Source organism: Coturnix japonica, chromosome Z, assembly GCF_054131305.1.
Source record: "Coturnix japonica strain WE chromosome Z, WE-NBRP24, whole genome shotgun sequence".
NCBI lineage: Eukaryota > Metazoa > Chordata > Aves > Galliformes > Phasianidae > Coturnix > Coturnix japonica.
The window spans coordinates 49,583,517-49,607,884 of NC_140702.1; the positions used below are offsets into that span (position 1 = coordinate 49,583,517).

The following is a 24,368-nucleotide window of genomic DNA, read 5'->3' on the forward strand; positions in this document are numbered from 1 at the left end:
TCTTGACTTTATGCTTCTTCGCAGTAGTAAAGGCAAGGAAGGAAAAACCTGCTTACTTTTAGTGATGGAACTTTTTACATTCATGGTGATATTTTTCTCTTCCTTTCCAAATGTTTTTTTCTTTAAGAGAATTTTGTCTTCAGCTTTTTGTTGAAGGATTTCACTGACACCTCTGCGACATGGGATGACGACATCCAAGGTACGTTAGAAGCTAAACTTGTGCTTTCTGCCCCCACCATCAGTGAAGGAGGGTGAATTTAATTAGCTAAGTGAAAAGAACACTTCAGTATTTGAAGAACGTGAAAGCAGCATTTTCTCATTACAGCTGGACACATTTCCAAGACAAGAAAAATAAATAAATAAAGAGCTTCAACAAAAATAAAGAGCTTCAACAAACGAATAAATAAACAGTCCCATTTAAATCCAAGAAATTGCATGGATTTTATGTTGGGGTACTAAGTTGTTGTTGTAAGGATTTATGAGTGCATACAATTGTTCTGAGTAGATGTTCTGTTCTAGAATAGCTGAGTTGGGCCTGTAGGTTAAGAGTTAGTGGGCAGGGGGTTTAGGTAGGTGTGTGTATAGGTTCTTTTGCGTGCATCGGGTTTTGCCTAGTGGGTGTACACGTCTGTGTGGGATTTAGGATGTTATATAAGGAGTGTGACGCAACAATAAATTGAGAGAAGACATCATGGCGTCCATGTTTGTGTCTCTCCCCCAGACAGTTGAGGTCCTGGGATAAGTCAGGTTAGTTGGCGGATCCGTCAATTTTACTTATACAACAAAAATGAAACTATTCAAAAATATGATTCCCACGGATGCTGCAGATGGATGCTGGTGTATGAAATCCTCACTTCTGTTATAGACCACGCGTGCTGTGCTGCTCCTCTGTTTAGCTCTGTAGGTACCGGGAGCAATTTATGTGTTTTGAAGAACTGTCCAACCTGATAACTCATCTTTGCCACATTAAAAGATAGTTTTGTTGATGGCTGTTGAGTACACAAGCTCTGATAAGACAGTGCAAAAAGGCAGCAGAAAAAAAAAAAAAAAAAAAAAAAAAGAAAAAAGAAAGAAGAAAAAGGAAAGCTATGAATGAATGTTAAACGTGGAAGGCTGCATTGTGCCCAAGTACCAGTGTGCAGGAAACATGGCCTGCAGCACTCCTGGGAAAGGGTGATGGAAGATAAAGAAGGCTGTGTCATAACATACCTTTGATGAAGAGAAAGCACTGGGAAAAACAGATGTGGCATCCCTGAAGTCATCACTCTTAAGCTTGTCTGAACCTTTTTTTCCTGCCCCTGCGTTGAGTACAGATACATGTTGGGCAGAGAAATGGCTTGAGAGCAGCCCTGAGGAGAGGGCTGTGGGGCTGTGGGTTGAGGTAAGATTCAATATGAGCTGGCAATGCGTGCTTGCAGCCCAGAAGGCCAACAGTAGCCTAGACTGCATGAAAAGAAGCGTGAGCAGGCTTTGAGCAAGCTGGTCTAGAGGGAGGTGTCCCCTCCAGCAGGAGGGCTCCCTGGGATCAGCCTTGGGAGCAGTGGGCATCCTGCAGACGGCACGGCTCTGGGAAGTCCCGCGCGTCCCTGCGCGCAGCGCGGCGCCGGCGGGGCTCCGCCGAACGGGGAAGGGGCGGCGCGACCCCGCGCCCTCCCAGGCACCCCCGCTGCGCCGCTGTCCCACCGCCCCCCGGGCCTCCGAGGGGCGAGCCGACCCGCCTCCGTCCCGCGGGGGCCGGCCGTCAGGGAGCCCGAGCCCGCGCCGCTGAGGCGGACGGAACCGCCTCTCTTCGCCCCGCCGTTGGCTCCGACCGGGAGCCTGTGTGAGGCCGCCGCTCCGCAGTGGAGCCGCGGCCGGGCGGGCGGCACCGGGCATCGCTATGGAGAGGAACCCCATCCCGGTGCTGACGGTGCAGACGACGCCCTACGAGGACCAGCGGCCGACGGGCGGCGGGGGGCTGCGGCGCCCCACGGGGCTCTTGGAGAGCCAGCGCAACTACCTGCCCAGCTTCGTGCAGAGCCTGCTCTCCTCCGTCGATCTCCGCGACCGCCAGGGCTGCACCATGGTGGTGGGCAGCGACGGCCGCTACTTGAGCAAGACGGCCATCGAGATCGTCGTCCAGATGGCCGCGGCCAACGGGGTAAGCTCTCCATGCACATGGCCAGAAAATGCCTGGAGATAAAGCAGCTGAGCCCTGTTCATGGTTCACATATATCAGCACCAATGTTCCTTTTAACCTTTAAGAGTTTTATTTAGAAAGGAGGTGCCTGTCTCAGAGTCGTATGTGACTTGATATTCTGAGATTCATGGAATCTCAGAACTGTGGGGGTTGGAATGGACAACTGGGGATCATCAAGTCCAATCCTGCTAAAGCAGGTTCACGACAATAGTTTTGTTCTAGGTTCTATCATTTCACTCAAGAATCTTGGTTGTATTTCAAATAAATTTTTGCATTGCTATGGAATTTGTGGGAGAACTTTGTCTTAGAGACTGTCATTGATCCGTATTACTAGCAGCAGGAGGAGTAAGAACATATCTCTGACACGAGTGTGGTAACAAGTGACTTAAGGTTGCAAGTCAGGTAATTTAATGACTGTTATTTAGAGACGTAATCTTGGTTTTCATATCCTCAGATTTCTTGTCAGAGGTCCAGTTACTTGTTTTGTTGCTTCTGTACTGGAAGAGCTTTTTCAATTCACTAAAACAAGCAAAAAATAAGAATTTCTCTAGCCTAGTTTGGTGGACTTTTTTTAGCTACAGGTATGAGTTAATAAGGCAAACTAATCAGGTGACAAGTGCTGTGCTGGGATATGCTGGGAGTTCTGAAAATACTATAAATGATTTCAAATGTGATGATAGTTGTGTGGAAAGGAGTGCTTAAAGCAGCTAATGGTTTTACTCCATTTTAATGTTCTCCCTTTAGGTATTGTATCTGTTGTTTATGCAAAGCATGGATTGCAGGTAAGATACTGGATTTCCCACATGTTTTAGATAAACTGCTACCCAGAACAGCTGTTGCAATGATGTTCATTTTGGTTAATTTTTTTTACAATTGCTTTAATTCTTAGAACAAATAAGGATATATTTCGTTTATTGTGGCTCACTAGTACTGTGTTTTGAACAGGAACAAAGAACTGATAAGCATGCAATTTTCAGCTTCTTACCAATGCAGCAGCATCTCTGCAAAGAGTTGTCAGGTTACTTGACATGTGATTCATGGAATCTCAGAACTGTGGGGGTTGGAATGGACAATGGGGATCATCAAGTCCAATCCTGGTAAAGCAGGTTCACGACAATAGTTTTGTTCTAGGTTTTTTTATAATTGAATGACTGTAATGGCAGCTACGGGGAGGAGAGGTTAGAGGGTTGGACTACTACATACTGGATCGGATTAACAGATGATTTAGTTGCCTGGAAGTAGAATAAAATGTCAGGTAACAGAGGCATCTAAGTAAAGTGTACTGAAAGAACAGACCTACAGAACAGTGAGGATTGGTAAGTGCAGAAATAGTTTTTCATTTCTAGCTTTTTCATTGATAGTTGGCCATAAAAACAGTTCCTTACAATGTAGTAACTTAAGCAGTATGAATGAAAATCATACATTGTGTAAAATGATTTTGGCATAGTTTAAATGCAAATTAATTTGAGCATTTTTTAAACATGCTTAATCCAGTTGTTTTAATTATTGTCTAGCACTTGAGAGAGGAGAAGCCAGAAGGCCTTGTCAACGAAGCGTCTCGGTATGGATATCAAAACCACTTTTTTAATCATAGTCAGTGACTGCACTGTGCGGAAGATCATTCAAAATTGATTCTTTTTCTTTTCTAAGGTTTTCCCCTCCCTTGCTTTTAAACAAAGGTAGAAAACAAAACTTACTCTGTACTTCATTTGATCATTCTGCTTAGATATGAATTTTCTAATAAGTAGGTTGATCTGAAAATAATGCCTCCTCTTTTTTTTCCATGGAAACTACAACAGATAGAGTACAAATAACAGGTTGAAAGAAGCTCAACTTTCAGCTACAAAAACAGTTTTCAGTATAGTCTCCTCACCATTAGCTATACATTTTTGCTAGCAGTGAAAAAGCCTCAGCATGCTGTGCTTGTAAACATTTCAGTGGCCATGGCTTGTCTTTCATGTCACTGGCTGCTGCTACTTTTGTCTCCTGAAATGCACAAGCCACAAGTAACCTCAAGAAGCTAATACTGTAGTCATTCCACGATGTTTTAGTTGGCTGATGGTTTGGTTAATGTTTGCCTTCCTGTACTAACAATCTAGTAATTTTACAGTGCTATGAGAGACATACTGCTTCTGCCTTACAAAAAACTGCTTGTTCAAGGTGTTCTTTTTTCTTTTTCCAAATGCATAGGCAGGTTGCATTAGCTGATCTTGTAATCGTCAATAAAACGGATTTGGTGTCAAGGGAAGAATTGAATAAAGTCAGAACAACTGTCAGGTATGAAATTTCTGGTATAACCGTGACATTGTACATGCTCAAATGTTATTAGAAATTAGATCTCATGATTGTTCCAACAGATCGTGTAGTGAAAAAGAGCAGTGAGAAAGCAGTGAAAAAGAGTCTGCCCCTTTCTGGAGATGTTTCCAGTGCATTTATGTGCTTCCACAGTCTTACCAGCTTGCCTAAGTAAGATTTGATGTTACCTGCTCAGAAGTGTAGAATTATAGAATAGAATCAAAGGATGCTCTTAAGTTGGAAGGAACCTTCAAGGACCATTGACTCCAACCTCTGGCTCTACTCAGGACCACCCAAAATTCCAATTCTATGTCTGAGAGCTTTCTCCAAATGTTCCTTGAACTCTGGCTGCTTGGGGCTGTTCCATGTCTACCGCCCTCTGGTGAAGAACCTTTTCCTAATACCCAAGCTGACCCTCGTCTGGTGCAATTCCACACCGTTTCCTTGGCTAAATTAGGCCTAAAAAATGCCTTATAATAGACCTCTGTCTTAAGTGCTCACATTCTTATACTATTGGGCAGCTGTTGCCATTTGTCTGAGTTAACTACAGGGGGCAATGTCTGCTAGTACATACATGTTTATTAGCAAATATAAAGGGGTATGGAAGATATCTGAATAATTGTCATGGATGTAAAAGAACCAATGGGCTGAATCAAACCAGTGTTCAAAGGTGTGTTCCATATTTCTCAGTACCCTGACAGACAAAATGGAATATTGAGAAATACTTAGCAACGTTATTTGTGGTTCAGACTCTTGAGAATTCTTAACCTTGCAGTTTGTACTGGGAGAAGACAAATGCTATGTTCAGTAGTAATATTTTATTGTCAGAAGTTGTGAATTTTGACCTTGGTTCGGATATAAAATGTCACAAAAGCAAACTTTTTCTTGATGCCTCTTGGACTGTAAAACATTTAGTAACAGTGTGAGAGATGTCGTTATGTTTCTTGTATTGCTCTACATTGTTAAATTGTTCAATCGATATATTAGAGTTGCGTTTGCACCTCATTTTGCTTTTTTCTATTTGTTTTAGGTCAATAAATGGACTTGTTGAAATTTTGGAGACACAAAGGTCGAGGTATTAGATTAACCTGTATTACCACAAGTACCAAATCCTGTACCACTGACATTATTTTTACAAAGCTTTCATTATGATCTGTTGGCTGTGCACATGCATACCTACCTGTACTGTGTTTTAATGTGTGCTTGTGTTCAAAGAGGTACAGAACGATTGTTCCCATCAGAGAATTAGATAACACTTAGGCATCCAATACAAATCACATCTTTCAGAAAACAGATTCTTGTGTGTTTTTTTTTGTTTGTTTGGTTGGTTGTTTTTTTAGTATTAATTTATTTTTTAACTGTATTCACTAAAATTCTCTTTTTATGCTCCCATATTACTGTACAGCTGAAAGCTGCTTTACTCCATGGTAGGTAGCACTGACTGCTGACATCTGAAAATAGGGCTAGCTTCTGGTGCTTTGCATTGGAATAAGAGATCAGGAAAAAAAAACAACAAACATGGACAATTATTTATATGTTTAAAAATGAGTAATCGAAGCTTCAGTACACATAATTGTTACATGCAGTGAAAATACAAACCTTTCTTTCTCTCCCTATCTGTGCAGAGTTGATCTTTCCAATGTGCTGGACCTGCATGCTTTAGACAGTCTATCTGGAATCAGGTATGACAGTAAGTTCACTTTTATTAAAAGTAATGCTCATTGCATAGATACACGCATGAAGTAGATACATTTACATTTAGGCAGCGTCTGCATCTGAATTTCTGTTCCATGTTCTAGTTCAGACACTGGTTTACAATTCTCAGTAAGAGTAAGAAGTAATAGAAAGAGGATGTTTTTCCACTTGAGATACATGCAGCAAAAGATTGTAGGGTTTGTAAAATGAAATGAGAGCCAAAGCACCCATGATTGTTTGGCGTTTTCCCCCCGTTTCCCTTGTTGAGGCTTTAAGTTGTCCATTAGTACTACTACTAATCAATAAGATCTCAGTGCTTTTTTCTGGTTCTCTTAAAACTCAGAGGATTTAATTTTTTTCTTGCTTTACATTGTGATGAACTGGAGACCTTAGTTTTCACAGGAAACTCTGAGTTCCACAACAACCTAAGCCTTGGAAATGTTGTTCAGCGTGTTCCTGGATCCGTTATGTCCTCTGGTTCTTTTATGACTAAGAGGCTCAGCTTTAAATTAGCAAACACTGCACAGTGTGCAGTGGGAATTAGCTTTGGGAATGAGTTAAGTAGAAAGTGGTGTATAGTATTTCACTTCATTTTATACTGCACATTTTACTCTTAGAAGCAATGGCTTTGTTCATTTTTTACTTCCTAACATAGTTTCAAAAAGTGATGCCCAACAAATCATCCCACAGATGTCAGAAGTTACTTTTTTGTTTTATAAAGATGTAAGAGTGTAAAATGTATATAGAAGTCCATGGCGACTTACTCTATGATGGTTAAAAGTTAGTAGGTCGTACTACTAGCCTTGTTGTGAAGATGGGTCTCCTAAGTCTTTCTTGTAAGACACTGACAGCTGAGTTAGAACAAAGCGTTTCTAACCATAACAGACTCTCTTGGCCCAAGGACAGCTTGAATCCAACCAGAAATGACCATCCAATAGGTCACTCCTTGCTTTATCACTCATAGGTCAGAATTTTTTTCCTAATCTAGAAAGGAAATCCGTAATTGTTCTGTACATTACTATAGTCAAATTAGAGAATTAACAGTGGAATTCCAGCAGTTAAGCTATGGCAGACTTCCTATCACAGATCATTTGAAAGATCAAACAAACATAATTAAACATAACTATTCTGAGATTAAAGCTGAATTAACAGTTGAAAATTACTTTGATAACAGCACTTTAGTTTTGGTCTGCAGTACTGAAGAGTTTGTGTAGATCTTGTTTGAGATAATGACACTGCATCCATCCAGTGCAAATGCAACATCTGCTTGTTTACAGCTTGCAGAAAAAATTCGAGAGTATGAAGACAACAGATGCACATCTCGACAAGGTAATTACAGCAAGCACTGCTTTAGTCTCGCTATTAGAAGATAGTTCAGGATAACTGCAACCATGGCATACTAATCATCTTATTTCTTCAGAAGGTTTCAGGTAGAGAATCGTATGTTTAAGATCTCTGGAATATTACACTGAATGCCATGTACTTTGATACAGATAGATAGTAAATGTATATACTGAGTTCTGCTTTCAAATATGGTTTAAGAGTCCTGTTGTTGGAAACTGTGTTCTTGTACATGGAGAGCATTACTACAACAGACAAGTAATACTATTCTTTTCAATATTTGCCCTTATTGAGCAATTGAGATTTGAGAATTGAGCCCTATACTTACACCTGATATTTATCCCGTAGGTCAGTGTTTGTAGATATTGGGGAGTTTCTGTTCACAACTTTGTATGAATTAAGGTGTTAGAGAGACACATTCTGTGAGTGCTTCCCTTTGTTTTTACACAGAAAATCAACAGATCAACCTGTAACAGTGAATTAGGTTTTCCTATAAATTTGATTTAAATCCTATAACCGCACGTGTGCTAGAAGGTTAGGAATGTGAAATGCTTTGTTTTTCCAGATATGTAAGCCAGCTTTTATTTATGTCAGGGTAGAATCTTCTCTCTTGCTCTGTGCAATAAAACAATCCTTGCATATTACAGTTTAAATTGCATTTTTATCTTGGTGATTGTGATTTATTTAGAGAGAAAATACAGTATTTTGTCTGTTTTGTGGTTTTGATTTTTAATAAATAATTGAAGGGGAAAGGGTCTGGCCTGTCACTCCTTTAAAGTATAAGCAGTTGTGTGCTAAATGCTGCTTTTAAGCGTCTATCTTGTCTGTCTTGTGTGTCTTTCCATTTACAGGACATAGTGACAGTAACACTTGAAGTCCTAGGAAGTATTAAGGAAGAAAACCTTAATCTCTTTATACAGGTAAATATGAATACATCGCAGTCAAGTGCGAAATCATTGTGTCCTTTTGTAGAAAATCATCTTACGCTGTTCTGTTTGTGAAAACATTTTTCCTCTTTGTAGAATCTTCTGTGGGAAAAGAATGTGAAAGATAGGACTGGATGTACCATGGATGTCATAAGACTGAAGGTTTGCCTGAAACTTCCAACCTCTTTGTTTTGTGCTTTCCCTCTTTTTAAATGGAAAGATACTGCAGTGTATTGTCAGCCACATACAGGTCAAAGAGCAGACAAAAGAGAGAACATCAGTTTGTCATTGATCCATGTAGAGACACTTAAATAGCTGCTGGCCAATGAGACCACTCAAGGTATCTGACAGAGAAGCAAACCACAGTACTACTTGCTGTGTAGTGAAAGGGGAGACTTGCAGTCCCAAACATGAGTGGGACAGGATTAATGATCAGGACATAAGTGAAAGGAGGTGATGTTGTTTTCCCCTCCTTTGCTCTGAAAGGTCTCATCCATTTCACCTAGATGGCTCCTTAGCTAGGGATGTAGTTACAGGTTTCTGTCCATGATTACAGTTATTGGCATAATAAACAGAAGTTTAATTGAGTGTAACAATGCAGCACCATGCTAGTGATGGTCCACCTAAAATTTTTTTATTACATCAGACTGCAGTTTTAAAGATGTGATTTACACATAAGTGTATTCATCCCCGTGTACGATTCATTGCATAGTTCTGAGGTGAACGTTGGTGATGCTTGAGGATGTACTTTCATTTTCCTTAAACCACAAAGCTAAGTAAATGATAAAAAAGTTGACTGTATGATTAGACAAGGTCTAAGGAAAACAATCAAATGTGCTGTGATTTGTTTCCTGAGAACATATGTGTGTCACAGGCAGCAAGGTAATTATTTCTACTTCACTGGAAGAAAGGTTTATTTCTTGACAAGTAGAACAACAGCAGCATAAAGCCGGCAGTGCTGATGCACTTCAAGCTGTCTGTTGTACTCATTAGCTGTACTGCTGATTAGAAGAATGCTTCTGTTGTACTGAGCTTTGGGATCCAAGTAATATTTACATTCTATTTTAGACAGTTTTCAAGTGATGAAAACTCTTTTAGTGCAACGTTTGGCATGTGAGTTTCATAGTTTCATAGTTTCGTGCAGGTTGGAAGGGACCTTAGAGATCATCGAGTCCAGCCCCCGGGATTCGAGCCTCTGTGTAGCGGAGCGGCACTTCTACCACTTGCGCCACAGGGGGATTCGAACCCCGGGCCCCAGTGTTGCAAGGCGGCGTCTTTAACCACTGCGCCACCGGGGCACACAATTTAATTTAATAAGTTAATGAAATAAAGAGTTAATGAATAAAGAGTTAATGGACTTAGTTTTGAAAGTATTCCATTGTTAATTCCATTGCTAGTCATTTCACCACCCAGATATTTGTTCTTTCTCTGCTATTCAGAGATTCTGTTTCAAGACAGTGTAAGTGTTAAGCATGAGAGCTCAGTGGGAACAGACTCAGCATTTTTGCCTATTTTACATCACCTTGGACAGGTGATGAGGCTTTCATAGAGACATATATCATACATACAATCAAAGTGGCATGGTAGGAGATGACATTTAAATTTGCACAAATATTCCAGGTAACCGTCCAAATGAGAAGCTGAAGGCAGAGTATAGCAAAGTATAATTATTAATTGTAAGAATGGTTGTTACAAGAGATGACTCTGTTGCATTGTTATTTTGATCAACCTCTGCGTATTTGTCAGAGGCTTTTCCCTGCTTTGTGTACTTGTAAAGTTTTTGTTGTTTTTTATTTATTTATTTATTTCCCCTATACGTATTTTGTTTTTAAAGGTTTGTTTATATACTCTAACAGTTATTTTTCTGGTAAGGGACTCGTATCTATTCAAGGCAAATCTCATCAAGAGATAGTCCAAGGTGTCCATGAGCTGTATGGTCTGGAAGAGACTGCAACAGAATGGAATGAAGATGAAAAAAGAACCAATAGACTCGTTTTAATTGGTATGAGTAACTTTGTGCCTTTTTCTGTAACTTTAAGGAGCTTTTTCTTTCAGCAGCAGTCCAGTTAACCTGTCCAGTGAGAAGCAGCCACCCCGTACTAGTCAGAGTAACTGCAGTTATGATGTTCTGTGTAACCTTCAGTGCATGCTCTGTCCATGAAACCCCCCTGCACTTTCTTAAAGCAGCTGAGAGCAGCTGTGCTGTCCTTTGTAGTTGAATAAAATAGAATACCAGGTACTCAGAAATTATGTAAGCATACATAATAATGTTTCCTGCAGCTTAGTTTTGATAAAGTACTATTTTAACTCATTGGTAGAGTAAGTATCTTCTCTGGTGAGAAACCTTACAGGCTTCTGCTTGCAGGAATGGATTTTTGTAATATGCTCTACAATACAATTAGCTAATCTTTTTTCTCTTTGCAGGTAGGAACCTGAATAAAGAGATTATCAAAGAAGTATTCATAGGAACTGTGACAGACAAGCATGAGAACAGTTGACACTGGACTATAAACAGGATGAAGTCTTGTGCTTAAATCTGCAAGTTTTTGTGATAAGAAGGACTGAATGACACACCATGTTGTAGTAGTACCTTTTTCTGCTTCCAGTCTACTGCACAGTTAAACTCCTGAGCCCTGCTAAGAATCCCAGCTCACCTACTGTTGAAAGGTTGGCTCTTATGGTCTAGATTAAACACAAAAAAATTCTAGCATCTTGAATTAGGCTTAATTTATGCCGGTGAATTCATTTGGCTTTGCAGAAGTACCAGTAGGCTAAAAGACCTGTTACTTTTGTATGTGAAAAGAGGCCATGAATTACAGTATGTGTGGTAGTAAAGATGTGGTTCTGGTTCTGTCCCATTCTAGCTCTTTGTGTCAGCAGCAGCCCCTTGCTGGCAGGACAGTCCGAGGTGCTGGTCAGCAACAGGTGACATACCGGTGTGCTACCAACATTGTTTTTCTCCTTAAGCCAAAACAGCATCGTACCAGACACTGGGAAGAAAATCAGCACTGTCCAGCTGAAACCAGGACACCAGCAGAGGTGAACTGATTCATCGTGTCATAAGTATTAGGTAGCTTGGAGAAGCTTCCACAAACCAGGAACTAATGCAAGGTGAAAAGAACGACTTCATGATAATGTTACTGTTAAGAATCAAAGAATCACAGAATATCCTGCACTGGAAGGGACTGACACCCTGCTCCAAACAGGAGCACCCCAGAATTGAAATCCTGGGCTGAGAGCATGGTCCAGACCCCCTCCCCTCCCCTCTTTGCTTTTCTTTTCGGTGCCTTAAATGGGCATGGGGGGAGAGGACGGGGTTTCGCCCAATTCTCTGAGAGGAGGCGGCATGGTTGGAAGCTTCTCGCTTCCCACAGCCCGCGGTGAGATTGGGAATTTGTTTTTTTCTCCTTGTTGAAACTCTCTCGTCGTTGTTTAGTGTCATTGGGTTCATTAAACTGCCGTTCATTCTCACATCGTTCTTTTTTTTCATTTTTCCTTCCTAGATCCAATGGCAATCTCCCTTCCCTTCCCCTCCCTCCGAGCGCACGTAGCCGGGCCAGGCCTGGCCGCCGCACCGTGCAGTTAGAGAGGGGAGGTACTTTTGTTCCTTCCCTGCCCGGGTTTGTTCCCGCAGTCACGGAGTGAGCTCTAGAGAGAACTCCGCGACATCTACGAAGAGCAGCCTCTGCAAAACCAAAGTGCTTGAGCAGCGCTGTGTGCTGGGTATGTGCTTGGCACCTGTCTCAGTGACAAATTTGCACGTTTTCCCCTGCAGGAAGCAGAGATGCTGTTCCGGAGGCAAATCACAGTGATCTGATGACCTCTGCACCCTCCCCAACATCTCCTACATGAAATCACCTTTCCAAAGCACCGTTTCCTCCACTGCTCTTTACTTACTGTTTTTTTACAGGTCTCCTTAAACCCCAGAATAAACACAGTACCTCTGGATCTTATCTCCTGTCATGCTGAGTTTTCAGGAATTAGACCCGGGAGAAGTTGTACTGAGGGACATGGTTTAGTGAGAACTGTTGGTGATGGGTGGATGGTTGGACTGGGCGATCCCATGGGTCTTTTCCAGTCCTGGTGATTCTGTGATTCCGTGATTCTGTGCTGGGGCAACAGGAGAAGCCAATGGGGAAAATCAAGGGAAATACCTAAAAGGAATTAAGGAGTTATCCTTTAAGGAAGTGAGAAGACCAGCTACCCAGCTGAAGAGCTTCTACACCAGTGCACACAGCTTGGGAAACAAACTGGAGGAGCTGGAAGCTACTGTGCTCCTGTAAAACCACAATATAGTTGCTGTCACCAAAACCTGGTGGGATGATTATCTTGACTGGAGTGAACAGTGAAGCAGGAAACAGATGCTCTACTGGAATTCGGAAGAAAGGGGGGCTAGGAGGGGGATAGTTAAAGGTAGTTTACAGAAACAAGGAAGGGAAACTTAAAGGTAGATTATAGAAATAAGTAAAGGAAACTTAAAGGTAACAAGTAAAAGAAACGGGGGGCCTGGGAGAGCAGGGAGGATGCAGATAAGGAGTGAGACCTCACTGGACGACATCAGGCAAGGAGGAGAATAGATACTGTAAATACCAGAAGAGGAGTTGCATCCCCCAGATAAGAACAAGAGGGGGTCTGCATGCTAAAGAACTATTGAATATGTATCAGAATTCCAAGAACTATTGACTATGTATTAGAATTCCAAGAAATCATTGACTCTGTATTAGATGTACCTATATCTGTGTCACGATTTTACAATTCGGGGTGCAAGTTTGGTGGAGCTATCCCCCTTGCACCCGGCGCTGGAATAAACATACCTGCTTTATAACCCATCTCTGGATTATAGAGTTTTATTCCGCAAGTTAGGAGTGTGCCTATTGGTGGCTACAAGCTGTTCAGAAGGCACAGGTGAGGAAGGAAGGAGTGGGCATTGCTACCTACACAGGAAAGAACAGAATGTGAAGAGCTGTCCCTAAAGAAGTCATATGGGTGACAGTTAAGAGACCAAGGCAGGAAAGGGAGCCTTGTGAGCGGTGTCTACTATAGGCCACCTGATCAGTCAGAGCCTGTTGATAGGCTCAGGAAAGCCAAAACCCTGCTTGAATTGAACTCCACAAGGGATGCCATAAAGAACACGTAACTCTTCTACATGTACCTCAACCAGAAAAAGAAAATCCAGGAGGGCGTAACCCCCTTGTCAGTGACACACGCAGGCCTGTACAACAGACGAGGAGAAGGATGAGGAACTCAGCAACTTTTTTTGCCTCGCTCTTCTCTGATAACTGCTCACCACACAGCCCTCAAACTTTGGGTTTGGTAGGAGGGGGTTTTGGAATCTACATCCTCACTGTAAGCAAAGATGAGGTTCATGAGCACCTGAGGAATCTGAACATCCACAAGTCTATGAGTCCCAAGGAGATGCATCCCAGCCTCCTTGTCCTATAGCTTTCCAAATTGCATCTGCAGCCCGTTGTTATATTGTTGTAGTATATTCTGGCTACAGTATTGCCAGCTGTAGCAAACAATCCATTGGCTTTGAACGATGCCATCAGCCAGCAGACCCTTGCAGCACAATGCTTAATGTCTCTCTTAGTGAGGATATGCAGGAGGGGTCCGCTAATTGCCTGTTCTTCAGCAAATGTGCTCTACCCCATCCTGCCCTCGGTTGTGTTCACCACTCCAGTGACCAGCGATTTCTTTATCCCAGGTCAGTCCAGCTGACCCGCTCCTGCTGAGGTCTCTCTCTGCGTCGCTGTGCTGGTCCCGATATCACATTGGTGTCACTGTTTACTGGGAGAAACGGACTCAGCCACTCCAGGATTGAATAGCAGAGACACTTTATTGGAAAAAGAGTAATTCTCATAACCATAATTCCTCTGATTGGTTGCAGCAATAAAGCTGTAAAGCCCTTCTACCACTGATTGCTTAGCATACAGTGAGCATGTGGTGTTCGAGCACACAAGCTTTCTCTCATTAACTGGCTACAGGCAGTTTCTTTTCTGGTCATGCTTCACAACTTCTGTGTGTTGTGCTTCCACAGCTGATACTTCCCCAAGCCGAGAGCAGTCATGGTAACAGGATGGCAGCCAGCACGAGGTGAGTGCAGGCATGGGGTGGGCACGAGGAGGCAGAGAACCCATGCTCAGGCTCCGCCCCGCAGCGTGTCACAATTCCGAGGGCGGGTGGGCAGCATTGTGGTGTCATCGTGCTCAAGCTGTGAGTTCAGAGAGGTGACCCGCCTCTGCCATTGCGGTCGTGACCAGCGTTTAGCGATGGTTGACAGCAGCTCTCTCGTTGTCCTTATAACCCTTGCCCTTCTCTACGGCCTCATGTTTCTTGTGGCCGGAGTTATCGTGCTCACTGTAGCCCGAAACCTGCAGGTAGGGGATATTTTGAGGGTGGGGATGACTTGCATCTGGGGGATTTGGGGCTGGGGGAGTCGGGAGCAGTTTTTCGAGACCACCCAGGAGCATGACTCAGGAGCCATGTCCGTGTGTCCGCAGGCCGGCAGACGACGCTTGCGGTTGAGGAAATGGTGGCAGCGAGCAGCAGCACTGAAGCCAGGTAGGTCCTGTGAGGGCCAGCCCATGCCCCAGGCCTGCCCAGGAGCATCCATCTCCAGGCTGGGCTGAGCCTCTGGGAGCAGCTAAGCCCTGTTCATCGTTCACATGTATCAGCACCAATGTTCCTTCTAAATTTTAATAGTTTAATTTAAAAAGGATGTGCCTGGCTCAGAGCATCTCTGGAGCTCCTGTTGCCCTGTGGCTCAGTGACCTTCCCTGTTTTACAGGTGCCAAGAAACACTGCAAGCCATGGAGCCGCTGCAGTAAGGCTGACCAGGAGCTCCAGCAGCTGCTGCTGTCGGAGCTGCCTGAGGTCAGGCCTGTGCTGGGCCCTGACTTCCTGCAGGCAGCCTGGAAGGATCTGGAGGAGCTGGTGGAGCGGAACAGCCTGCCATGTCACTGCTGCACTTCAGCTGAGATCCAAAGCTGCACTGGAAAAGGCAACATCGACTCCTTGAAAGTAGCCAGCAGAGCACAGACAAAGCTGTTGCCAGTCTGCCCCACTGGATGCCTGTGGTGCGCTGATACCTACAGAGCCCTCACGGTCCATATAGCCCGGAAAAGCCTGGAAGTGCGCATGGCCGCCCTGCCCAAATTGCTCTTGATCTCCCATCAGCTGGCACGGGAAAGACAATGCAGCCATGTCCTGCCCAAGCCCATCAAGCCAGGGCAGACCCAGGCCAAGGGCAAATGCACTGCAGGCAGCGTTCTCAAGAAGAAACAGAAGAGTGACCGTGGTGTACCCAGCCCTGGAGATTTCCCCATACTGATGCCATGCGCCCCCTATATTCTGTTGCCCTGGGACGTGGGTCAAGCCAGGAAGACCATCCAGCAGAAGGCTCAGACTCACAGCCAGGGCCAGGCTCAGGCACAGCAGCATCCCCAGAAGCAGTGCTGCCCCCAGGAGTCGGCAGAGATTGCTTTGCCTCCGAGCCACGCAGCAGACAAGGAGCAAGAGCATCCCACAGCTACCGTAGCGCTTCCTGGCTCAGACAACACATCAAAGATAAAGGATGCCAGCTGTCAGACAGACTGTGCAGGCTTTTGCGTGACTGACATCAAATCCAGGAGCCAGTGCGTCAGCAAAGCGCATGCTGTCATCTCAAAGCTGCAGCTCGGTCCGAAGACCTTTGGGAAGCTCTCCATGCACGTGGCCAGAAAATGCCTGGAGATAAAGCTTCGCTGCTTACCTGAGTTAGTGCGGAAGTCCATGTGGCGGCAGCGTTGGATGTCCCGCACCCGCCCAGCTGGCACCATGGCATCAAAATCCCAGCTGGTTAACGGATACTTCCCCATCCGTCGGTCTCGATTCCTGAATGAGAAGCGCGAGACCCTGGAGCTGCACATCCGCTCCCTGAAGTTGAAGCGCTGTGAGAACCTCCTTATCTCAGCCAGTCCATCGAAGCCCGCAGTGTCCCAGGAGGAAGAATCTACCAGCTCGTATGTGTCTGCAACATCCGTGGCATCTTGGGCTGAGGTAGGCCCCAAAGGACAAAAGCAGCGGGCCCAGTCGAAGAAGTCCCCTAGCAGAGGCAAAAGCAAGCGGAACGCCGAAGTGAAAGGCCCTGGCTTTCCAACTGCCAGACTAGTGTTCCGATACTGCCCTGCACTGTGGCCCGAGCAAATAGTACCTTGGTTTTAGGGAAGGCGTGCGTGACGAATGAAAAGCCACAGGACATTGCTTCTAAGCTCATTCACCTTAGCGACAAGTCGAAGAAGGACAATGCACCTTCTGCAAAAAAGACGTTTTTTTTTTCTTTTCTAGATAAATAAGTGTGTCTCTTTATCTATTTCTAAATATGTATTTTTTTATCTATAAATAAATTTTTCTATTTTTCTAAAGTAAGTGCCTAAGAGCTTTCTCTACGGGGGCCCTCCTGGGGATTGAGGGGGGAGATGGGCTCAGGATGGAAGCTGTGCTGTTGCACAGGAGGACGTGCAGATGAGGATTGTAAAAAGTTTGTAAATGTTCGTTCGTTGTGTTGGTTGTAGAAAGTTTGTGAATGTTTGGGAAGGTGGATGTTGCTGAGGGGCGCTGTGCGGGAGCGGGGTCGAGCGGGCTGCCGGGTTTTGTAACCGCCCCTGCGGCTCCTGCTTGCGCCGCTCCTGTTTACGCCGCTTCCCCCCCTCCCCCCGCCCCGGACTGGTCTAATTCATGACAAGGAGAAGCCCCGGCAAGTTGGCTGGAGCTTCTCCTCCCCTGTGGCCGTGCCCTGGGTGCAGCTTGGGGCTCTGTGACCCATCTGGAGGCACAGCACCAAGTCCTGACACTGCAAGGGGACTGCAGGCTCCCACAGCACCAGGAACAGGCCGTCAGCTGAAACCAGGACACCAGCAGAGGCGAACTGATTCACCGTGTCATAAGTATTAGGTAGCTTGAAGAAACTTCCACAAACCAGGAACTAATGCAAGGTGAAAAGAACGACTTCATGATAATGTTACTGTTAAGAATTAAAGAATCACAGAATATCCTGCACTGGAAGGGACTGACACCCTGCTCCACACAGGAGCATCCCAGAATTGAAATCCTGGGCTGAGAGCATGGTCCAGACCCCCTTCCCTCCACTCTTTGCTTTTCTTTTCGGTGCCTTAAATGGGCATGGGGGGAGGGGACAGCACCGGATGGGAGGTACCTTTCAGCCTCCCACAGCCCGCCGGTGAGATTGGGACATAGTTTTTTTCTCTTTGTTGAAACTCTCTCGTCGTTTAGTGTCATTGGGTTCATTAAACTGCCGCTCGTTCTCAGAACGTTCTTTTTTTTTTTTTCATTTTTCCTTCCTAGATCCAATGGCAATCTCCCTTCCCTTCCCCTCCCTCCGAGCGCACGTAGCCGGGCCAGGCCTGGCCGCCGCACCGTGCAGTTAGAGAGGGGAGGTACTTTTGTTCCTTCCCTGCCCGGGTTTGTTCCCGCAGTCACGGAGTGAGCTCTAGAGAGAACTCCGCGACATCTACGAAGAGCAGCCTCTGCAAAACCAAAGTGCTTGAGCAGCGCTGTGTGCTGGGTATGTGCTTGGCACCTGTCTCAGTGACAAATTTGCACGTTTTCCCCTGCAGGAAGCAGAGATGCTGTTCCGGAGGCAAATCACAGTGATCTGATGACCTCTGCACCCTCCCCAGCATCTCCTACATGAAATCACCTTTCCAAAGCACCGTTTCCTCCACTGCTCTTTACTTACTGTTTTTTTACAGGTCTCCGTAAACCCCAGAATAAACACAGTACCTCTGGATCTTATCTCCTGTCATGCTGAGTTTTCAGGAATTAGACCCGGGAGAAGTTGTACTGAGGGACATGGTTTAGTGAGAACTGTTGGTGATGGGTGGATGGTTGGACTGGGCGATCCCATGGGTCTTTTCCAGTCCTGGTGATTCTGTGATTCCGTGATTCTGTGCTGGGGCAACAGGAGAAGCCAATGGGGAAAATCAAGGGAAATACCTAAAAGGAATTAAGGAGTTATCCTTTAAGGAAGTGAGAAGACCAGCTACCCAGCTGAAGAGCTTCTACACCAGTGCACACAGCTTGGGAAACAAACTGGAGGAGCTGGAAGCTACTGTGCTCCTGTAAAACCACAATATAGTTGCTGTCACCAAAACCTGGTGGGATGATTATCTTGACTGGAGTGAACAGTGAAGCAGGAAACAGATGCTCTACTGGAATTCGGAAGAAAGGGGGGCTAGGAGGGGGATAGTTAAAGGTAGTTTACAGAAACAAGGAAGGGAAACTTAAAGGTAGATTATAGAAATAAGTAAAGGAAACTTAAAGGTAACAAGTAAAAGAAACGGGGGGCCTGGGAGAGCAGGGAGGATGCAGATAAGGAGTGAGACCTCACTGGACGACATCAGGCAAGGAGGAGAATAGATACTGTAAATACCAGAAGAGGAGTTGCATCCCCCAGATAAGAACAAGAGGGGGTCTGCATGCTAAAGAACTATTGAATATGTATCAGAATTCCAAGAACTATTGACTATGTATTAGAATTCCAAGAAATCATTGACTCTGTATTAGATGTACCTATATCTGTGTCACGATTTTACAATTCGGGGTGCAAGTTTGGTGGAGCTATCCCCCTTGCACCCGGCGCTGGAATAAACATACCTGCTTTATAACCCATCTCTGGATTATAGAGTTTTATTCCGCAAGTTAGGAGTGTGCCTATTGGTGGCTACAAGCTGTTCAGAAGGCACAGGTGAGGAAGGAAGGAGTGGGGCATTGCTACCTACACAGGAAAGAACAGAATGTGAAGAGCTGTCCCTAAAGAAGTCATATGGGTGACAGTTAAGAGACCAAGGCAGGAAAGGGAGCCTTGTGAGCGGTGTCTACTATAGGCCACCTGATCAGTCAGAGCCTGTTGATAGGCTCAGGAAAGCCAAAACCCTGCTTGAATTGAACTCCACAAGGGATGCCATAAAGAACACGTAACTCTTCTACATGTACCTCAACCAGAAAAAGAAAATCCAGGAGGGCGTAACCCCCTTGTCAGTGACACACGCAGGCCTGTACAACAGACGAGGAGAAGGATGAGGAACTCAGCAACTTTTTTTGCCTCGCTCTTCTCTGATAACTGCTCACCACACAGCCCTCAAACTTTGGGTTTGGTAGGAGGGGGTTTCGGAATCTACATCCTCACTGTAAGCAAAGATGAGGTTCATGAGCACCTGAGGAATCTGAACATCCACAAGTCTATGAGTCCCAAGGAGATGCATCCCAGCCTCCTTGTCCTATAGCTTTCCAAATTGCATCTGCAGCCCGTTGTTATATTGTTGTAGTATATTCTGGCTACAGTATTGCCAGCTGTAGCAAACAATCCATTGGCTTTGAACGATGCCATCAGCCAGCAGACCCTTGCAGCACAATGCTTAACGTCTCTCTTAGTGAGGATATGCAGGAGGGGTCCGCTAATTGCCTGTTCTTCAGCAAATGTGCTCTACCCCATCCTGCCCTCGGTTGTGTTCACCACTCCAATGACCAGCGATTTCTTTATCCCAGGTCAGTCCAGCTGACCCGCTCCTGCTGAGGTCTCTCTCTGCGTCGCTGTGCTGGTCCCGATATCACATTGGTGTCACTGTTTACTGGGAGAAACGGACTCAGCCACTCCAGGATTGAATAGCAGAGACACTTTATTGGAAAAAGAGTAATTCTCATAACCATAATTCCTCTGATTGGTTGCAGCAATAAAGCTGTAAAGCCCTTCTACCACTGATTGCTTAGCATACAGTGAGCATGTGGTGTTCGAGCACACAAGCTTTCTCTCATTAACTGGCTACAGGCAGTTTCTTTTCTGGTCATGCTTCACAACTTCTGTGTGTTGTGCTTCCACAGCTGATACTTCCCCAAGCCGAGAGCAGTCCTGGTAACAGGATGGCAGCCAGCACGAGGTGAGTGCAGGCATGGGGTGGGCACGAGGAGGCAGAGAACCCATGCTCAGGCTCCGCCCCGCAGCGTGTCACAATTCCGAGGGCGGGTGGGCAGCATTGTGGTGTCATCGTGCTCAAGCTGTGAGTTCAGAGAGGTGACCCGCCTCTGCCATTGCGGTCGTGACCAGCGTTTAGCGATGGTTGACAGCAGCTCTCTCGTTGTCCTTATAACCCTTGCCCTTCTCTACGGCCTCATGTTTCTTGTGGCCGGAGTTATCGTGCTCACTGTAGCCCGAAACCTGCAGGTAGGGGATATTTTGAGGGTGGGGATGACTTGCATCTGGGGGATTTGGGGCTGGGGGAGTCGGGAGCAGTTTTTCGAGACCACCCAGGAGCATGACTCAGGAGCCATGTCCGTGTGTCCGCAGGCCGGCAGACGACGCTTGCGGTTGAGGAAATGGTGGCAGCGAGCAGCAGCACTGAAGCCAGGTAGGTCCTGTGAGGGCCAGCCCATGCCCCAGGCCTGCCCAGGAGCATCCATCTCCAGGCTGGGCTGAGCCTCTGGGAGCAGCTAAGCCCTGTTCATCGTTCACATGTATCAGCACCAATGTTCCTTCTAAATTTTAATAGTTTAATTTAAAAAGGATGTGCCTGGCTCAGAGCATCTCTGGAGCTCCTGTTGCCCTGTGGCTCAGTGACCTTCCCTGTTTTACAGGTGCCAAGAAACACTGCAAGCCATGGAGCCGCTGCAGTAAGGCTGACCAGGAGCTCCAGCAGCTGCTGCTGTCGGAGCTGCCTGAGGTCAGGCCTGTGCTGGGCCCTGACTTCCTGCAGGCAGCCTGGAAGGATCTGGAGGAGCTGGTGGAGCGGAACAGCCTGCCATGTCACTGCTGCACTTCAGCTGAGATCCAAAGCTGCACTGGAAAAGGCAACATCGACTCCTTGAAAGTAGCCAGCAGAGCACAGACAAAGCTGTTGCCAGTCTGCCCCACTGGATGCCTGTGGTGCGCTGATACCTACAGAGCCCTCACGGTCCATATAGCCCGGAAAAGCCTGGAAGTGCGCATGGCCGCCCTGCCCAAATTGCTCTTGATCTCCCATCAGCTGGCACGGGAAAGACAATGCAGCCATGTCCTGCCCAAGCCCATCAAGCCAGGGCAGACCCAGGCCAAGGGCAAATGCACTGCAGGCAGCGTTCTCAAGAAGAAACAGAAGAGTGACCGTGGTGTACCCAGCCCTGGAGATTTCCCCATACTGATGCCATGCGCCCCCTATATTCTGTTGCCCTGGGACGTGGGTCAAGCCAGGAAGACCATCCAGCAGAAGGCTCAGACTCACAGCCAGGGCCAGGCTCAGGCACAGCAGCATCCCCAGAAGCAGTGCTGCCCCCAGGAGTCGGCAGAGATTGCTTTGCCTCCGAGCCACGCAGCAGACAAGGAGCAAGAGCATCCCACAGCTACCGTAGCGCTTCCTGGCTCAGACAACACATCAAAGATAAAGGATGCCAGCTGTCAGACAGACTGTGCAGGCTTTTGCGTGACTGACATCAAATCCAGGAGCCAGTGCGTCAGCAAAGCGCATGCTGTCATCTCAAAGCTGCAGCTCGGTCCGAAGACCTTTGGGAAGCTCTCCATGCACGTGGCCAGAAAATGCCTGGAGATAAAGCTTCGCTGCTTACCTGAGTTAGTGCGGAAGTCCATGTGGCGGCAGCGTTGGATGTCCCGCACCCGCCCAGCTGGCACCATGGCATCAAAATCCCAGCTGGTTAACGGATACTTCCCCATCCGTCGGTCTCGATTCCTGAATGAGAAGCGCGAGACCCTGGAGCTGCACATCCGCTCCCTGAAGTTGAAGCGCTGTGAGAACCTCCTTATCTCAGCCAGTCCATCGAAGCCCGCAGTGTCCCAGGAGGAAGAATCTACCAGCTCGTATGTGTCTGCAACATCCGTGGCATCTTGGGCTGAGGTAGGCCCCAAAGGACAAAAGCAGCGGGCCCAGTCGAAGAAGTCCCCTAGCAGAGGCAAAAGCAAGCGGAACGCCGAAGTGAAAGGCCCTGGCTTTCCAACTGCCAGACTAGTGTTCCGATACTGCCCTGCACTGTGGCCCGAGCAAATAGTACCTTGGTTTTAGGGAAGGCGTGCGTGACGAATGAAAAGCCACAGGACATTGCTTCTAAGCTCATTCACCTTAGCGACAAGTCGAAGAAGGACAATGCACCTTCTGCAAAAAAGACGTTTTTTTTTTCTTTTCTAGATAAATAAGTGTGTCTCTTTATCTATTTCTAAATATGTATTTTTTTATCTATAAATAAATTTTTCTATTTTTCTAAAGTAAGTGCCTAAGAGCTTTCTCTACGGGGGCCCTCCTGGGGATTGAGGGGGGAGATGGGCTCAGGATGGAAGCTGTGCTGTTGCACAGGAGGACGTGCAGATGAGGATTGTAAAAAGTTTGTAAATGTTCGTTCGTTGTGTTGGTTGTAGAAAGTTTGTGAATGTTTGGGAAGGTGGATGTTGCTGAGGGGCGCTGTGCGGGAGCGGGGTCGAGCGGGCTGCCGGGTTTTGTAACCGCCCCTGCGGCTCCTGCTTGCGCCGCTCCTGTTTACGCCGCTTCCCCCCCTCCCCCCGCCCCGGACTGGTCTAATTCATGACAAGGAGAAGCCCCGGCAAGTTGGCTGGAGCTTCTCCTCCCCTGTGGCCGTGCCCTGGGTGCAGCTTGGGGCTCTGTGACCCATCTGGAGGCACAGCACCAAGTCCTGACACTGCAAGGGGACTGCAGGCTCCCACAGCACCAGGAACAGGCCGTCAGCTGAAACCAGGACACCAGCAGAGGCGAACTGATTCACCGTGTCATAAGTATTAGGTAGCTTGAAGAAACTTCCACAAACCAGGAACTAATGCAAGGTGAAAAGAACGACTTCATGATAATGTTACTGTTAAGAATTAAAGAATCACAGAATATCCTGCACTGGAAGGGACTGACACCCTGCTCCACACAGGAGCATCCCAGAATTGAAATCCTGGGCTGAGAGCATGGTCCAGACCCCCTTCCCTCCACTCTTTGCTTTTCTTTTCGGTGCCTTAAATGGGCATGGGGGGAGGGGACAGCACCGGATGGGAGGTACCTTTCAGCCTCCCACAGCCCGCCGGTGAGATTGGGACATAGTTTTTTTCTCTTTGTTGAAACTCTCTCGTCGTTTAGTGTCATTGGGTTCATTAAACTGCCGCTCGTTCTCAGAACGTTCTTTTTTTTTTTTTCATTTTTCCTTCCTAGATCCAATGGCAATCTCCCTTCCCTTCCCCTCCCTCCGAGCGCACGTAGCCGGGCCAGGCCTGGCCGCCGCACCGTGCAGTTAGAGAGGGGAGGTACTTTTGTTCCTTCCCTGCCCGGGTTTGTTCCCGCAGTCACGGAGTGAGCTCTAGAGAGAACTCCGCGACATCTACGAAGAGCAGCCTCTGCAAAACCAAAGTGCTTGAGCAGCGCTGTGTGCTGGGTATGTGCTTGGCACCTGTCTCAGTGACAAATTTGCACGTTTTCCCCTGCAGGAAGCAGAGATGCTGTTCCGGAGGCAAATCACAGTGATCTGATGACCTCTGCACCCTCCCCAGCATCTCCTACATGAAATCACCTTTCCAAAGCACCGTTTCCTCCACTGCTCTTTACTTACTGTTTTTTTACAGGTCTCCTTAAACCCCAGAATAAACACAGTACCTCTGGATCTTATCTCCTGTCATGCTGAGTTTTCAGGAATTAGACCCGGGAGAAGTTGTACTGAGGGACATGGTTTAGTGAGAACTGTTGGTGATGGGTGGATGGTTGGACTGGGCGATCCCATGGGTCTTTTCCAGTCCTGGTGATTCTGTGATTCCGTGATTCTGTGCTGGGGCAACAGGAGAAGCCAATGGGGAAAATCAAGGGAAATACCTAAAAGGAATTAAGGAGTTATCCTTTAAGGAAGTGAGAAGACCAGCTACCCAGCTGAAGAGCTTCTACACCAGTGCACACAGCTTGGGAAACAAACTG

The 24,368-nt window shown here is 46.3% G+C and overlaps 4 protein-coding genes across 4 annotated transcripts in view; all 4 read left to right on the forward strand.

Annotated features, from left to right (window-relative positions):
* The window catches only part of LOC146754013 (putative COBW domain-containing protein 7), a 51,451-nt gene extending 39,544 nt beyond the window's left edge, over positions 1–11,907 (forward strand). The window contains exons 7-10 of the mRNA XM_085530082.1: positions 8,362–8,430; positions 8,533–8,598; positions 10,309–10,438; positions 10,861–11,907. Of these exons, the coding sequence (XP_085386208.1) occupies positions 8,362–8,430; positions 8,533–8,598; positions 10,309–10,438; positions 10,861–10,934 (339 nt within the window). The 3' untranslated portion in view covers positions 10,935–11,907. The remainder of the gene's footprint in view (positions 1–8,361; positions 8,431–8,532; positions 8,599–10,308; positions 10,439–10,860) is intronic.
* On the forward strand, positions 185–3,280 carry LOC146754018 (uncharacterized). Its single transcript, XM_085529270.1, has 4 exons — positions 185–199; positions 1,489–2,140; positions 2,924–2,961; positions 3,125–3,280. The coding sequence occupies exons 1-4, from the start codon at positions 185–187 to the stop codon at positions 3,278–3,280; spliced, it is 861 nt and encodes a 286-aa protein (XP_085385396.1).
* LOC146754019 (uncharacterized) lies at positions 10,976–22,678 on the forward strand. The gene is made up of 3 exons (XM_085530764.1): positions 10,976–11,103; positions 20,314–20,369; positions 20,777–22,678. The coding sequence occupies exon 3, from the start codon at positions 20,994–20,996 to the stop codon at positions 22,476–22,478; it is 1,485 nt and encodes a 494-aa protein (XP_085386890.1). The 5' UTR covers positions 10,976–11,103; positions 20,314–20,369; positions 20,777–20,993; the 3' UTR covers positions 22,479–22,678.
* On the forward strand, positions 11,783–16,838 carry LOC146754020 (uncharacterized). Its single transcript, XM_085530083.1, has 7 exons — positions 11,783–11,816; positions 12,559–12,715; positions 14,324–14,333; positions 14,474–14,529; positions 14,648–14,813; positions 14,937–14,997; positions 15,224–16,838. The coding sequence occupies exons 1-7, from the start codon at positions 11,783–11,785 to the stop codon at positions 16,636–16,638; spliced, it is 1,899 nt and encodes a 632-aa protein (XP_085386209.1). The 3' UTR covers positions 16,639–16,838.
* Positions 22,679–24,368: the final 1,690 nt, after the last annotated feature.